The sequence below is a fragment of the Parasteatoda tepidariorum genome, chromosome 12 (genome assembly GCF_982258835.1).
Source record: "Parasteatoda tepidariorum strain Cologne lab strain chromosome 12, Ptep-v5.0, whole genome shotgun sequence".
In the NCBI taxonomy this organism is placed as follows: domain Eukaryota; kingdom Metazoa; phylum Arthropoda; class Arachnida; order Araneae; family Theridiidae; genus Parasteatoda; species Parasteatoda tepidariorum.
The window spans coordinates 25502362-25520878 of record NC_141766.1 but is presented as its reverse complement, the minus strand read 5'-3'; the positions used below and the strand labels follow the sequence as shown (position 1 = coordinate 25520878).

Sequence of the window (18517 nt, the reverse complement as noted above, 5' to 3'; positions counted from 1 at the left end):
TTAAAATGCATGTTAATAATTAAGGCGTATGCTTAAAAAGGAGTAACGCTTATTTTTTCCTTTGTATTTCGTTTAAACTGACGTAAAGCAGCTAAAATGTCCTTTTCTTAGCTGAAACAAATAATTGAAACAAAAAGAAATCGCAAAACTTGTCAAACATATTTGATATTGAATATAACTGCATTATTCCAAATTTCTATGAAAATTTCATACATAGTGATTTTAATGAAACAAAATTATTTATAATCAAAATATAATCAAATATGTGATGGCAATTGTTCCGGGAAATAGAAATTCAAATGCTCTTTTGTTTATGTTCAATATCTTTAGTTTCAAGCTATAAATTATTCAGTAATTATCACAAATCTTTAGTTTCAAGCTATAATTATTCAATAATTATCACAAATCTTTAGTTTCAAGGTATAATTATTTCAAAGCATGTAAAAAAAGTACAGAATTTTCTGAAATTTTTTTAAAATATTTCATTCTGTTCCATTTTACTCTTTAACGCAGTTTAGTAAAGAAATAATATCATTTTCTTTGTTTAATAAATATGTCCAAAGGACCTTAAGAAAATGACAAGTACGTGTTCCTATCTGAAAATTACATTATGCGTCATAAAACTAAACAAAAATACATAATAAATCTAGTTTTTTTTTTACTTTGCGGAAAAAAAAGATGAAAACAAGAGGCTTTTGTGATGTTAGATCGACGAATTTCTGTGTTATTAATTACTTTAGCTCACAATGTAAAAAATCTGATAATGCACGTTAATAATTAAGGCGTACGCTTAAAAAGGAATAACACTTCTTTTTATTCTTTTGTAATTATCTCAAACTGAAGTAAAGCAGTTAAAATTTCCTTTTCTTTGTTGACAAAAATATTTGAAGCAAAAAGAAATAAAATTTGGAAATAAACACTTGTTAAAATTTGATTGTGTTTTCTAATAAAGCTTCTTGTTAAAGGATATATATGATATTTTTAACGAGGTTAGAATTATTTAACATCTAAATGTGTTCAAAAATAGTTCATTGTTATGCTTCACCGAAATAATTGTTGAATATACCCTTTTCGGTTGATCTAAATCAGCTGCCTTATGTATATAATTTGTCTGTAAGACAGTAAAACCTGAATAAAAATAACAGTAAAGTGATACAGATTTGTCAGGCCTGTATCGCTATGCAGTAATTAAAATTTTGAAAGGAAATTAAGGTGAATACCTGATCATAGGAGAAAAGCGTATAATACATCATACTAAAACGCGCATTTTTATTTAGGAGTTAGATCTATATTGGGTAGAGCGCTGTCGAAAGCTTCGAGGAAGTGTTTTTGCGATATATATATATATATATATATATATAATACAGTAAACCGGGGCGAGTCTACCCATTTTTTCAGTTTGTCAACTTTCAAGTGATCAAATTTTTGTAAATATTAAAGAAAAAAGGCTTTTAATAGGTGTTTTGGAATCGCTATTTATCCTTTTTTAAAGCTGTGAAATCGATTTTAGAAAATATTAACAGTTACGCTGTTACTGTATATTTTTATAGAACTGCTAACATATCTCTCATTTAGGGCGAGTCTACCCATTCTACTAAAATGAATGTTAACATTGTAAATAATCAAATTTTACTATTAAATTGTTATTTTAGTTGTTATATAGGATATTTATGAAATAAAATTCATAACTTAATTATATATTCCAGTTTTTTATTCATAAAATAACACAAATTGTGTATTTGATCGATTATCACATTTTGATCACAGTTTTGTTTTTATAATCATTAACATTATAAAGTACCATTTTTTTCTGATTATTGTTGATAAAAATAAATTAAAATTAATATGAATTTACAATTAAATAATTAATAATTAATAATAATTAAGGATTATTAACAAAATCATGGCATTTTTTTGCAACATTTAAATCTATATGTTTTGCGAATACAATTTCGAACCATCTGTAATAATTAATAATAATTTATTTAACTTGCATTAAATAAAAAAAGTTAATTTTGTAATATGAAAATTGAAAAAATAGGTAAAATAAACATATTTTATATTTACAATTATATTTAACCTATAAATTTTCTTATTAATGATAAATTTATCAATGCAGAATTAAAATAATATTCTCAAATTCATTTAAAATGACTTAAGTTAATATAAACAAAGTTCTAAATTATATTTTTATGCTTTATTAAAACTAAATAGGAATGGGTAGACTCGCCCTGCAAATTCTGGCTTTTTGTTTACAACAGCAAAACTTACATTCTTTTTGTTTTTTTTTCATATAAAATTAATGTAATCTTAGTCTTAGATAAGTTTATCACTTAACTAAAGTGAAAATAGTAATAATAATAATAATATACTTACGGAGCACCAACTAAAAGTTTGCTGATTTTCATTACAAATCTCTCAAAAGACGTTTGAACAGGTCGGTTAAAAAGACACCAAATAAATAAAAACGGATCAAACTACTACAGCGCCATCTTCCTTAGAGTCTGAACTAAGTCCTCCGTCGGTAAAAATTTTTTTATTTGCAATTTAAAATAGTGAAAATTAAATAAAACTAAAATGGGTAGACTCGCCCCTGGATGGGTAGACGCGCACCGGTTTACGGTATATATATTTATATATATATACTTATATATCGGCTGTTAGTGATGTGTGGTAGCTTAAATCTTGCATGGCGTTCCATTTGACCGTCATGAACCCATCGATTTCATATTCTGCTAACAGTCGTGGGATCTCGACCAACGCGAGAAGCAAAACTTCGGTACGATAAACCACGAGCCCTGTAGGCCACAATTCGACCTCGATCAAACACAGACACGTGCTGGTAGGCATTTCTCCTTCTTACACGAGGCATAACAAAGACGTTTTTACCCTGGAACAACGCCCAAATTCAATGTCTGTATGAGAAACTTACGGTCAAATCTCTTCTTTTATACACATTGTAGGTGTCGCTACTGCTGCCTGCTTTGTATGAATGCGCTGATAAACTAATCATTTGCATACCACAACATGCTTTTTCCGTCCTGTGAATTTCACGTTAGTGGTGTGTCGCCTTCCTGGTGCAGCCGATTTTAATGGCCAATAGCGTTTATACTTAAAATTCGAATATAATGACTTTGGCCAACATAACATATAACTTAATTAAATAATCATATTAAATCAATACTTAAAAAAAACATCCAGCTTTTAAAAACAAACATATTAAATTGTTATATCGCACTAAAAAAGCTAAACATTACGAGTAATAAATAGTACTAGAAATAGAAAAAGAAATCTGATAAAACGACCGTATTAACATTTCTGGTAAAAATATTCTAATAAAAAAAATTTAAAAAAATATTTGTTACATAAGAACATAGTAGCAAGGATTAGCAAACTAAAATATACCGCTTTTAATTCCTACATTTGGTTTACCGAAAATTCGACTTTTCATCATTATAATTTTTAGCCACGTAATTCATTAAGAAATACGAATCGGGAAACTAAATTTAACTGATTAGATGGCTTATGGACTAAAGTATTATTACACAATTACCAAATTTTATCACTTACTTTGAAACCATATTTTATTGTTAATTTTGCCAAAATCATATTTTGTCGTGTAAGGTGTGCCCATGAATGAGAAACTTTCAAAACAAAATGATTGGTTAAGTAAAAATCCGGTGTACTTATTAGTTTAATGTGTCTTACAAAATATATAGTACCTATAAAAATTTTCACAGTGTTTTAGTACGGATGTTTGTTCTACAATTATGTATATTGTGAAGCTGCGTTACTTAGTTAAAATTTCCTGGCTAGTTTAAAAAAAAATCACTTTTCATACTCTTGATATGCATTGGAGATAAAAAAAAAAAGAATTAAATATACATTGTTACGTTAAAAACAAGAAGAAAAAAAAGAAAAACGCGAGGTGCATCACGTAATTAAAAAAACAAGTATGTTTTAAAAAGACTTAAAAGGATAAAGCAATTTCTCTCTTTTTACACCTGAACAAAAAAAAGAGAGAGAAAAAATGGGTTTATCGATTTTTTAACACAATAAATTTTGCACGTGTCTCGCATTTCTTATAAAATATAATATAATATATGAATTTTGCATAAAATATAATATCAAAAGCAGTTTGAATTGATGAATCTGCTTGAAATAACTTTACCAAGTATAACACATAACAATAGACTTATATAAATCGAAAAGAATTCCAGTCTACATAACAAATTGTAATTTATGATTGTCCCGTATGCAAACTAGATTCGTTTCAAATCTAGTTTATCTAAATGCTGAATTTCTCTAAAGCTATTTATCTGAATATTTTACTAAATTTATCTAAATCAACCTTTTTAGCCAGTATATTTTTTTTCGGATTACAATGATTCGAGTTAAATTTTTTGAATACAATCAATGCAGCAGTTCAATGCAGGTTGAATGTAAAGCGAATATTTCATTTAATGAAGAGTTATATACACACAGATATAGTTTTATTTCAATTTATATAAAGAATATGCAAAAAACAATTTATAATTCCTGACTGTCTTGCACAGCATCCAAAATTATCGTAGCACTGATAGTTTGATCTTGAGTGTTCAAAAATGATTTAAATTAATTGTAAGAAAAATCCCACTTTTTTAGTCAATATTTCATGTTAAGTTTACACTAATCTGACATGTCTCTAGTTGATGCAAACAGTACCACTCGGATGAAGTATACTGTTAGAAAATTCTCTAAAAAAATGGTTAAATAACAATTTGTTTAATTGATATTTTACAATATTCAAATAAAACAGTCAAATAACCGTAAATATGATGGTATTCAAACAACAAACTGAGAGAAAACTGTCTATTAACTGCTTGCCCTTAGTATGGTTAAACAACCTGAATTTTATCGAAAAGCCTATCTCCTATGTCCTGTTAAATTTCTTCTTTACAGTTTTTAAACCATGCTCATTGTAAATGGTTAAAAAGGAATAGTTTTGTCTTCATGGTTTCCTTAACCATACCAGCTGTAAACGGATTTTAAATCAGCAAATTTTAAAAATCGCCGTAAACTTTGCGGTAAATTAGATCGACAGACTGCTGCCGATTGCTTTATCATATTTTTAGAATTTTAACAGTGTAGGTGATAGTAACGGGGATATTTCAAATGATGAAGAATTATGAATAAATATAATAAATAGCAGCATTATTCTTGTTCATAAAAAAATACAAAATGCGTAAAAACTTTATTATTTCAAATCAACGAGCACGTCATTATGATTCGGACAAAATCATATTTATTTGGAACTAATAGATCGGTTGACGGTTTTGATTGTATTTAAAATATGAGTGAAAATCGCTTTTTAAAAGCCAGTGATAATGTTTAATTACATTTAATAAACTAAAGTCTCTTAAATTTAAACGGTACCTCAAGATTTATGCTAAAGGATTGTGAAAGAAATTTTAAAATAATCAAAAGTTATGACTATTACTACAGTGAGAAAAAAGATAAGGTCAAAACTACCAGAATATGGTAAAATTTACCACGGTTTTCTCGCAATTGAACACATGTACATGTTTCGTCTCTAAAGTAAATGAGCGATGATTTAAGTCTCTGACTACAAAGCACCTACAATTTTGAGTTGCATTTCTTATTAATACATCTATTAAATGTTTTCAGAACATTTTATCAAGGTCTTTTACCTGGTTGCTCCCTAACTCTGAAAAAAAAAAATGTTTAGTCGAAATTACCTGAAAGTGGTAAGATTTACCGTGTTTTTAGCTCAATGGAGACGGCAAAAAGACCAATAATTTTTACGAAGGGCTTCGGTAATGATTTGGTAAAATTAACAATAAAATACGGTTTTATAATACGTGATTAAAGTTGGTGAATTTTGGTAATTTTATCATAATACCTAAGAGCATGGCATAAAAACCATTTTTTTCGGTAAAATTGTCTTTTTAGTTTTGTAATTTTTTAATAAATATGTGTAAATAAAAATTCTAATTTTGAAAACCAGATATACCGAAGCGAAAAATTTACCAAATGAATATTTCAAATATCGTATATTTAGGTTTTATTAACCAGAATTTTTATTATAAGTACTAGTAATGGTAATTTTAAACATCATGTCAGCATGGTAATTTTACCAGAAATTTTTCTGTGTATAAGCTTTAAAACTGCGTAAAAAGTACCATTTTTTTCAGAAAAATAAACGTTTATCACCTATTAAAAATAACTAATTATTCGCCTTCGCAAATGAAATAATGTTTTTAGTGTAACTTCAAAACATATATTTTGAATATAAAAAGTTGTATACAATTTTTTTGCACAGTTTCTTGAAAGTGCTTTGAATTCGCCAAATACATTTGGATTTCCTAAAATGTAATTTGGAAGTACTCCCAATTTTTTTAAAGAATATTTTCCTTTTTTTGCTTTTACTTTAGCTTAAAGTTTTAAGGAAATAAGAGTCTGGTAAAAATAGGCTAATAAAAATATCAAGAGTATGTTATTCACTATTTATAAGCACGATTCTATAAAAGAAAAAAATACTAAACTTGGAACTGAGTTTTAAAATTATTTTTACAAACACAAAGTCTACCTTTATAGAAGAATTCTTTTTCGATTTCTAGTAAACAACATTCCTTCTGATTTATTTAGGTTTCTTCTTTTTCACTAAAACGAATCCAGAACAATGCTTTCAAGCATTCGCCGCCCTTTTATTGGAATTTATTTATTTTTATTTTCTAACAAACAGAAATAGGTACTTGGTAAAAATATATATCCTTTATATTATTTTGCCTTAGCAAAAGTTGAGATTTTACAATAAAACTTAATTATAAATCCTTTGAATAGACATAAGTTCTTTCTGCTATTTTCAGTTAACTATTTTATTGGGGAATTTCAAATTCCAAAACAACTGTTGTATAATGAGAAGTGTATGATTAAGTATTCACTTATAAGTAGAGAGATGAAAGATTTTTTTTTCAGTTTTAGACAATAAAAAAATAGAGAAAAATCTAACAATATTAGCTTTTAGAATTTAAGAATTTAAGAAAGATTCTTAGAAAATAATGTGCAGTGCACAAAATAAAAAAAACGGACCACCCTGAATAACTTTTGGTGTAATAATTGGATCTTCAAGCTCTAGGACTCAATCTTGATGACCTCAAGCCTCAAATGTGCCTCAAATGAGGACCTCAAATGTGCCAATTAATTGGTGCAGACAATATTTTAAGTTACAAAATCAGACGAACAAACGTACTTTTTTCTAAATAAACATACCTTCTTTTAAACAGATTTGGATTTTTGGACACTGAAATATAGGGGTAACAGTAATCTGGAAAATATGGTCCCTAAAGTTTGGTCAGGCGAGCGATCCAAAGGTTGGGCTCCCCAATGATAATTTAATTTTTTTAAGTATTTCGCCATATCCCGAGAACTTTTTAAGCGAATTGAAAAGTCTTAAAGACTTTTTATTCATAAAAGTCGTATATTTAAAATAGATTTCTCAGGAATTCCGATTTTAACGATATACCGATTTTACTAAAACTTTTCATTTTGTCATGTAAAATTAGATACTTTAAAATTATGTAAAAAATTATATACCTTCCAATTCAAAAGTTTCACGACTGTTATTAAATAAAATGGTAAAAAATAGAAAATACTTAGTAAAATTATACTTTTTCATGATTTTGCCTTTGGATAAACGAACTTTATAATTGTGCGCTTCAATTTGCTTTAAAAGTTCGCAAGGAATGAGAGAATAGGCAAAATTAAAATTAACGTTAGGGGGTTCAAACTTTAGATCGCTCTCCTAACCAAATTATGAGGACCATATTTCCCAGATTGCTACTACCCCTCATAATTTGGTGGCAGGAAATCAGAATCCGTCCGAAAAAATTTATGTTATTTAGAGAGAAAACGTTTTTACTTCTGATTTCGTAACTTTAGAATATCGTGTACTTTTATTTATAATCATATTTGAGGTGACCCCTTCGAGCCATTGCGCCCTAGGCTTCGTTTACGCCCTAGGACGTGAAGATCCGATCATTAGATCAAAAGTTATTAACCCTTTCGCGCCGACTGTCACAAATACGTGCCAGCATAAAACCGTATCAATCAGGGTCAAAAGATGAAACTGGTAATCAAAGTATTTCTTCAGCAGTTTATTTGTTGGCGCAGTTATAATTGTTTGATTTATTTAATTCATCATTACTTTGTTCAAAATAAAACTATTCAGTTATACATTGAATTAACATTGATTATATATATGATTAAACTAACAATAATTATAGTAAAAGCAAAGTAAGTCTGTCAAATTAGCAACGACTACGTTTAAGTTACCGTTTTTTATTTATTTACAACATGATTCTGATTTTGCACGAATGCTTTTCTGATTCACCCGCCCCCAAGGGGTTAAGGGTGTTCTGTTCTTTTTTTTTTTTTTGTTTTGTTTTTTTTGACGCACTGTACGTCCGTTGGATAAGAACGCTGATTATATATATATATATATATATATATATATATATATATATATATATATATATATATATAAATATAATCATATATTTCTACCAAGAAAAGAATTCCAACTGTTATGCTGTTGTCAAATGATTTTATGTAAAGTGACAGCAAATACAAGTTTAAAATATGCAAAAATATTTGTTAATTTTGTATAATTTTAATTGTTAATTTGGTTCTTCTTTTCTTTTTTTTGAGAAAAGAGAAAAAAGTGGAATGAGATATAAACTTTTGAATCACTTATGCGTAAAGGTTTGTAAATCATTCTTGAAAAATAAATATTTTTATTAATATGATGAAAAATTCTCGTTGAGCAAGTTGGAATCACTGCACTGCATTTAATTTAAGTACAACATAATCCATTTCCTGAATGATATTTATTTTAACCGTTTACTTCCAGCAAATTTTCGTAATTCATCAAAATTCAAGTAGCACTTTTCTGATAAATTATTATCTTAATAAAAATACAATAAAAGACGCCAAGTCTAAACCATATATAGAACACACTTCGCCATTTGGCATCATTGCTAAATGCCTATTTTCAAGAATGATAGCAACCTAAAGAAATCTTTTGTGTGGAAACAAGATTTTCAAGTATCACATATAATTTTTTCCGATTTATTTATTTATTTATTTATTTTTGGTTCTTTTATTTATTTTTTATGCATTTTCCTATCTTTCCTTTCCCTTAAAATAAAACAGAAAAAAGTGATTTCATTTTTTTTTCTATTTAAAAAATATAATCTTTCATTATTTTTAAAAATTTTAATTTCAATTTCGACATTTACTGATTTTATCAAACCTGATACTATAGTTCTCCTTAACTAAAAATAATTATAATTTAAAATAGTTTCCATTTCTAACGATATCAGTTTGGAATAAGTTTGAATATTGAGATAGCTATATTTTGAATCACAAAGCATACTTCCGCAAACATAAATTTCAACTGCTCTAGAATAACTCGTTCCTTAAATCGATCTTTTGATTCAAAAGTTTCGATCGATTTTCTACTTTTCAAAAGGAGATCACACTGAGTTACTACACATATTCAACTACGGATCTATAAAATTGAATATTGTGTCACAGCTGAAATTCTGTTGAACTTCTATTTCACATATTTTTATCATTCCAAGCATTTTATTGATAACGCGTCAATCAAACTGGGTCATAAAAACATACTTATTATTTAGTTCGTTGATGCTTCATATTTTTGAAATTTTCTGAATGCATAGGACACAGAAGTGGTGGCTGAGATAGTTTAATATTTAAAAAAAAATCTTTAAAATTATTACCAAGTCTTTTGAAATGCAAAAATATGTACTACGATGCGATACAGGAATTCCCCCTGATCCTCTAAAGTATCTACAAATTTTTTATATTTAAGATGAGCGTATGGAGATGTGACTGTTGCTCATTATAACGAAGTAAAATTCTTATATTTAAATTCATAAATGATTAAGAATTACACATATGAAAAAATGAAAATTTAATCTTATTAATAGAAAGAGTAAAGGTCTAAGTTCTGGATTGAAATTATTTTAACCAAAATGGTTACTTAAAATCTTTTCGATACTATTGTGAACAATAACATCAAGTTTCCCACAGATAACAATTCAGCAATTTATCTTATTTTTTTAAAGTTCGAATATTTTGAGAGATCTATTGGGGGTTGTAATATTACACAACTTTAGTTTAGGAAAGTTTTGTTGAAATCAAAGTATTTGCATGTCCTAAAGTCTAGTTATTTTTCTATCTTTTATAATGTTTGTCACTTTATTAAAACTGTATATATCTTTTAACTATAACCTTGTTATAAAATGTAAAGATGAATATACTTCTAACAAATGTTTATAATCAATCCAAAGGTTTTGTATGTAAATAATGTTCGAGTCTAGAATCTACACATTTAAAAAATACACAGCATAACTTTAACCTATTTTATACTAGTTTCACACATGAAATAATGCTTTTTATAGTGAAAGCAAATATCTTATTGTATGATTCTTTGTTTTGTAAGTTTGATTTATAGTTTTCTTCCACACCATTAAAAGTAAATGATTCAAAAATTTATATAGAAAGTTACTTTGCTTAAATTCATTATTGGTGCAGATTTTTTAAATGTTGGCAAAATTAACCGAAATACAGGAAGTTTTAATTTTTATTGTCTACCACTCTGTAAAATGTTTAGCAAATAACGTAGTAGTCGGCAGTCCAAGAATAGTTGGGCAGATTTGTTGCCCCCTCTTTTAAGGGGACCATATTAGGAGAGCCACCGTTGTTTCCACAGTAAGGACAGATAGTACAGAGACTGAAAAATACCCGCGCCTTGTCCAGAATTTGAACCTAGGACCTTTCTGATGCAAGGTCAGCTCCCTAACCACTACACAATCTGGTCGGAAAAACATACTCTATTTGAAGTATAATTATTTCTGTCGAGTAAATTAAAAAAAACACTCTGACAAAGTTGAAATCTTATACTCCAATAACTGAGTTCTCATAATAATTTTTAAGCTGATTTCTGCAAGAGTACTAATGGATTGCTTTTCTTTTTCAGGTTTGAAATCCATCAACTTTCTTCTGTTAGCAACAGTTGTGCAACCACCATTTTATCAACCTACATGAAAGATAAAAACAGTGCAAGCCGCTTGATCGAAGACAGCACTGCCGTGAGATTGCGGGTGACGGCAGTTATTGAAGCGTAGATTTACTTATAAGATGCATGAAGTCCAGAACCCCGTGATTGTCAACATATTATTTCTTATCCTCTTTGGAATAACCATCTCGCAAATTGATTCTCTCAAAGATGCATGTTTAAGTGAATGCAATTGCAAGTGGAAAAATGGAAAACAAACGGTAGAGTGTATTGGTGTCAACTTAGTAGGAATTCCAGATGGACTAAGTAGTGAGACTCAAGTTTTAGACCTTACTGGTAATCTGCTTCAACTACTTCCTAGTCGAGCTTTTTATAGAGTCAGTTTAGTTAACTTACAGAAAGTGTTTGCACCAAGATGCGGACTATTGAGCATTGCTGATGATGCTTTCTATCAACTAAGTAACTTGATTGAGTTAGATATAAGCAACAATTTTCTTACGTGGATTCCAAGTGTTGCGCTAAGAGATACTCCGTTGCTAAGACGTTTACTATTAAGTTTTAATCCGATCCAAAGAGTTGAAAACGACTCGTTTTCGTTACAGTCACATCTGACTGTACTAGAACTAAGTAGCTGTCAAATAGAAGCAATTGAGCCTCGAGCATTTGACGGGCTAAAGAGCTTGGAATACCTCAAACTGGATGGAAACAAGCTAAGGACGTTACCGCCGGAAATGGTTAAACCATTTTCTACGTTGTATGCATTGGAACTGCATCAGAATCCCTGGCAATGTGATTGTCATATAAGAAGCGTCCGAAAATGGATGCTAAGACACAACATACCAATTAGCAGTCCTCCACAATGCTTTGAACCACCAAGGTTGCGCGAGTTTACATGGGATACAGTAAGTATTGATGAGTTTGCTTGTAAGCCTGAAGTAACCGTAGTTGAATCTTCTGTGACATACATAGAAGGGGATAATGCAACTCTTGGTTGCCGTGTGCAGGCAGTTCCAGAAGGAACTGTAAACTGGATTTGGAGGGGAAGGGTAATTAGCAACCTTACACTTATGTCGTTCGGACGACAAATGTATTTAATTAGAGAAGTGGGAACAACACTCAAAGTTAACTCATTGACAATATTTAATGTGATGCTCAAAGACAGTGGTAGGTATCTTTGTGTTGCGTCTAACCCTGCTGGAAGAATATCTGCAAACATTACTCTTAACGTTGTACCAAGAGACACCAATTCTGACAATCTGAGTGGTGAAGAAATAGCTGGAATTGTTATTGGTGTACTTTTCGTGATATTTGCACTGTTCTTTGTTTTTAGTTTTTTCATGATGAGACATCAAAGATTGTTTCAAAATAGGAACAAAAGTAACAGTTTTCCTTTCTACAAAAACTTTTTCTCATTTAACAACAATCACGTTGGTGTTGTGGTGAAAAATTCAACGGGTGTTGATTTAAGTATGAATGCAAACGGTAGTAATTTGGTAGATGGTAAATGCAACGCCTCACCTCTTTCTCCTTGTAGTGGATCAGAAGCAAGTGTTTATAGTGGAAATAAAGTAAATAATTTACCATTTGAACAGTATAGTGTGCATGAGAGTAACAGCCCTAACACACAACCATCACCTAATTCTGAAAAATGGTATCCTTCTACCCTAAACAGACATTCTATTAGGGAAACGGAAACAGGTATAGAAATGTGTGTGATATCAAAAAACGAAAATGTAAATCCTGATGATAAATCTTTTAAACCAAATATAGATAGTTTAGAAACTGCTGAGCGAACGGAATATAGACGCCCGATAACAACTGACGAGAAAGATGATGATTTAGAAAGCGCGGGACCAATGATGTATGATATCCAGCAGCCTATAAACGATTATTATATGGATCATGACTTACCATCTCACAAATGCTCTATTTGGCCATTATCTGAAGGTTCCTTTAAAGACGAAAGCTACCATAGTTATAATAGTCCTTCCCAGTCTAGCTGGAAGAGAAGTTCTGTAATTATCCCTCAACAAATACATCATATATTTTCACCTGATGCTAGAGATTCACCTGATGAAGGTTTGGGAGATGAAAGAGAATATGAAACAGATATACTTGATTGAAAAAGGGTGAAAGAATCCTTACATTAAATTTAAGGTATTTTTTGAGGTTTACGCGAGGTTGTTTTGAGGTGTCAAAGTTGATTTAATATTTATTCGAAATTGATTTTAGAGACAACCTTAAAAGATCAACCTCCCAAGGTTTGTTGTCAGGGTGGATGAAGTCGTTTTATTAACACATGAGGTTGATTTGAGGTTAAATGAAATCTGCTTTATAGCAACCAAATTAGGGAGGTTGTTTTTGAGTTTTGAGGTGCATGAATTATTTTATCTGCATTTCAAGGAAATACCTATATATGATGTGTGAATAATTTCACCCAATCTAAACTGAGGATGAAATTGAGGTTTATTAATGAGGCTATTTTTGGTGCAAAACCTAACCTAATTTTCTACCTCATTTGTATTTTTTACATCTGTCAAACTCAAAATAACCTCAAAAACACCTTATCTTTCGTAAGTGATAAAGAGATAGTTTAAAGCGTTGATGGAATGAATGGTTTAGTATTTTTCTCGCGCACAAGTTTATCATGAACTGGAGAAACTAAATCAATTTATACAAACAATTTTAATTTTAAACAAATATTGCTTTTCTAAAAGAGACATTTTGAGCAATGTTATATTTATTTTCCTTAAAGTTGTAAAAAAATATATTTTAAAACATTTAATTTTAAGAACAACTCGATCCATTTTCAGAAATTTTGCAGAATTGATATTTAAGATATTTTGCAATGACATTGAAATCCAAGTCAAAAATAAAATGCCAATGTTTGTGTAAGAAAAAATACCAAAACATTATTGATACTTGGCAAATTATTTTGGAGGAAGAAGAGATTAAAATCTAAACTAGATCAAAGACTGTAAAATTGTTAGTAGGAAAAAAAATAAATGCTGAATTTATTTTTAGAAACGCCTTCTTGTTTTAGAAACGCCTTTAAGTCAGTTATGGATCAAAAAGTTTTATTATGTGTTATTCAGTAGTTCTCTTTATTCATAACGTTGTTATTTTTTCTTAGCATAAATATTAATTTTTGATCTGTAATAACTACGATATTGACTTTTTGTTCTCAGTAAGCTAACACATCACAAAAAGAGAGATAAAAGCTGTTTTTGACAAGAAATACCCTAAGTGCTTGTAAAAATTGCCATATATGTAACCCCATCTTTCTTGCCAACGGCAAAGGGGAAATTTCACTCACTTTTACTTGTGCGCATGACTTTCCTGGCTGAATTGCTCAAAAGTAACACAAGAACTAATCCAAAAATTAAAAATGAATGTATGTATAGAACAAACACTTAGTTTTATAAAATTTCCTTGGATAAAAATTATTAACTATTTTACCCAATTTTTTGTTCAAAATTAAGCGACAATTACGCGGTTAAAGAAGATTGAGGTAAGCTCACTTTGAAAATATAGTTTGGATCGATTTGTTTTTACTTAAAAAAAAGTCAAACTGAAGGTTTATTTAACAGTTTAGACAGTAAATACATCAAATTTGAAAGGTTTATGGTATGTTATAGAAGTGTTTAAACTAAATATATTGAGAGGAATTATAAGAAACGGTATGCATCGAGATTATAAAAATAAGGTGATAAAAGATTTGTCATTAAAATTTGAGATATAAAGAAAAGTTACAAATATATATCTATAAATAAAGTTGGTTGTTACTGTACAGAACTTCGTTATTGAACTCAAAAATGAATTTTTAATAAATAAAGGTATATATATCTTGAATTGCTGTATTGTAACGCGCGAGCTTTTTTAATGTATCATATGTGTCTTCCTATTGCAAAATAAACTACTGAAAATTACATTTAATTTTAATGAATTGTGCACAAAAATTTCGAACTGAAATGCTATATAAGCTATGGAGAGAGGTTATACTAATAGAATAACACTGGCAGCTATTTACCATAGCCTCCTTATAAGTATAATTAGAATTTTGGAAATGAAAAGATGATTTAAGTAAATAATTAAATAATACAAACGTATTTTTTGTTTATTTCAGAAATTAGCAAAGATAAAATCGATAATTTTAGGAGAAGGTGTGTAATTGGAGTATATTACTTATTATTATAATATTCTAAGCTTACAAAACAATTTACTTGATCTACGGTGCTCGCCAAACTGTATCTTGTTCTCGGCTTTTTCTGAAATCATATTAAACAATTGCATAATTTGATGACAAATATAGCGTACAAAACTACAATTATTGTACCGTATTTCCTTTATATATTAATATCTGCGTTTGCAATTAAAATATTATTTAAAATATGACGATTATGATAAATCTGGTAAAAATAGTTATTTTGTTTTACAATAAAGAGTATCGAGATAAATGAAAAGTCTATGTCAGAAATCTTTTAATGAGAAAGATTTTTTTCTTAAATTGGAAGGTAAAGTAGTAAGCTTTCAAATTAGAAACCTTTCAATGCGTTCCTTAAGTAATTTTACAAATAGTTTTTTTAGTTTTCTCAGAATGCTGCTTTGAGAAAGAAAATCGGCAAGAAATCCATACATGTAAGCTTAAATAAAATTAAAAAAATCAAATTATACTGGAACTGTTAAAATCCCGAACTAAAGTTAAATCCCCAACTTAAAATTACCAAATTTTATCACTTCCACAATCAAACACCCGGTATAAGATAAAAAAATAATAAAAATAAAATCGCGAGAAAACACGGCGAATTTCACATATCCTAGTAGTTTTTACCTTACTGTTTTTTTTTTCATTCAGTTTGATTAACTTAAATTCACGTCAATAACTTAATTTTAATTAAACTTCCGTAAAATAATCTATGGCTATAACAAGAGGCTTTAGTTCCATGTTTAAGTAATAAATGCAGGGCTTCACTAGCGAGAAAAATGTGGTTATTCGCTACTAAAACCAAAGGCAGGCAACTAAGGTTATTTTTTTCGCATAAGCAACTAAAAAGCAACAGCTTTCAGAAAAGAAACATAATAAATTAATAGATGACTACTTGAGAAAAAAGTGTTTCGTATGAAAACTAATTATTAGAATTCGTATTACCATATTGGAATTTAAAAATCAAAAGTCAAAAATGGTCAAAAAGTGATAAATAACGCGAAAACTTTATAGGAAAACAACGTGAATTTTCAACGCAATAATCGCTATCCGAGTGTGTCAAAAATAAAAACCCGTATTCAAAACCACTCCGAGTGGTTTGAGTGGTCCGATTACTACGAGTGACTCGTAGTAATAATATCCTAAACAAATTATCAAAATTTGAAACAAATAACAAGTGTAAATTGCTTTAATATGATAAATACAGGGTGAATAAATTAACAGAAAAAATAATGAATAGTTGTGACGCAATACTTATAAGGCATAATGCATCAGAAAGTGATTACTCTAATTCAAATTTTAAGTGCCCTTATATGAGATTAAAAATACCGAAATTTGGAGAACCAATGCTGAAATGATTGAAAAACGATAAATAACTATCAAAAAGTAACGTAGTTTAAAATAGATTGTCGCAAATTAAACACAAAATATATTCAAAATTCGTGTGTTGTTATAACACCAGTTAAGAAAAAATATTACATCACCTTCTCCTTTTAATTTTTACTTTAAAATGATAACTAAGAGTTTATTTAAATTTCAAGATTGTTTTTAAAAGTAAAAAAAAATTAATCTTGGTACATTAAAGCTGACATAGAAAGCGCATTGAAGAATTCTTTTTTATTGATGAAATGCATTGAACTCATTTATAAAAATTTCACTCCGTTATTCAACATTGTAAAATGCTTTTAAATGTTCACTTTGCTCATAATAAAATTGTAATAGAAAACCAGAATCGTAAATTAGATTTATTTTTTTTAAATTTAATAATTAGAAAAATTAAAATTATAAATAGGAAGATTGTTACTTTTATACTCTATATTGTTGTTTGCATGGTTTTGTGACAGCTAATTATTTTAATTGTGATTAAAAACACATATTTTGAGTCATATAATTTGTATATTGCACACAAGAGTTTATCTTGATAATCTAAGATCAAGGCTAAATGTCAACTTGTAAGGCACAAGTATATGCTAATTATGTAAAATATAAATATAAGTGTATATGAAGATCATTTTCTTTTTCCCATTGAATGACTTTTTTTAAGGTAACTGGACACAATACATTGTGTTCAAAATACACAAACAGACTTAAATTATTTGTTTTCTGAAATAATACAACTTGACCTCCCAGAAGAAGAGTTGTTGTAAATGCGTTGTCGTTAAATAAAAAAATAAAGAAAAATAGTTGTATAAATTGTTGTTTATTCCTTTTTCATTTGTACTTATTAAATAAATGAACACAATGCATAGGGGACAGTGGGGTCAATTGTAACAGGGTACAATTGTAACAGAGCAAAAATTTCGAGTGTCTAGTTCTAGATTTGGATCCTTGATGGCGTGCAAGGTGTATTTAATAAATCTACATGTACACCCCTGCTGGCAACCAATTTTATGTACTTTTGTAAGAGTTACATCCCAAAAGTAATTTTGTTTAAACAAATAAAAATTATTAACCGAATATGTAAGTGGACACCTTAATTAACATTTAAAAAAAATAGTTTTGTTAATTAACTAGCATTGTTTTTAACAAATGAAGCTGAAATGGAGTCTTGAGGACAATTGTAACAATAAGTAAAGGGATGATTGTAACAGCTGAAAGTAAATAATCTTATGTTTACAAACCATTACTTAACTCATTAAGTGTCACTTTCACAAGATAAATTAAAATTTTTAACCCCTTAAAGTTTAAAGTTTAACGCTTTGGTCTCAGATCATTATTATTTTTACTCCTAAAATATCACTACTATTTTGATCAATAAAAAAATATATCACAACTATGATAATATATATAATTAACTATGTTTTAGTTGAATTTATGAACTGTTACATTGACCACGTAAGTGGGGACAATTGTAACAAGTGCACGACTGTCAAAAATTGTTAATAACTAATATAATAGCATTCAAAATAAAGTTATTATTTTTTTTTCTAGTAGAGGATAGTCTACTTTACTCGTCTGTCAATTAATACTAATAATATATTGGATTTTTTGTTAGTTAAAAGTAGTTAAGTAAAAAATTTTACAATTGAACCCACTCTCCTTTACCCTTACATTTTACTACAGATCATTCGTAATGCAATACTTTAAACATAAACCATATTTCAACTGGTTTTTAATTTACCCAGAAAAAAAATGGAAATAAATCAATTTCCTTTCTTATTTGTTTTAGGAAAGATTATCCGAACAAATTATATTCATCCATAAAATAA

At 28.7% G+C, this 18517-nt stretch overlaps 1 protein-coding gene across 5 annotated transcripts in view; it reads left to right on the top strand.

Annotated features, from left to right (window-relative positions):
- The window catches only part of LOC107441841 (leucine-rich repeat, immunoglobulin-like domain and transmembrane domain-containing protein 2), a 153754-nt gene extending 136265 nt beyond the window's left edge, over positions 1-17489 (top strand). For all 5 annotated transcript variants that reach the window (XM_071188127.2, XM_071188125.2, XM_071188131.2 and 2 more), the window contains one exon: positions 11066-17489. In XM_071188127.2, coding sequence (XP_071044228.1) covers positions 11227-13227 — 2001 coding nt within the window. In that variant the 5' untranslated portion in view covers positions 11066-11226 and the 3' untranslated portion in view covers positions 13228-17489. The remainder of the gene's footprint in view (positions 1-11065) is intronic.
- Positions 17490-18517: the final 1028 nt, after the last annotated feature.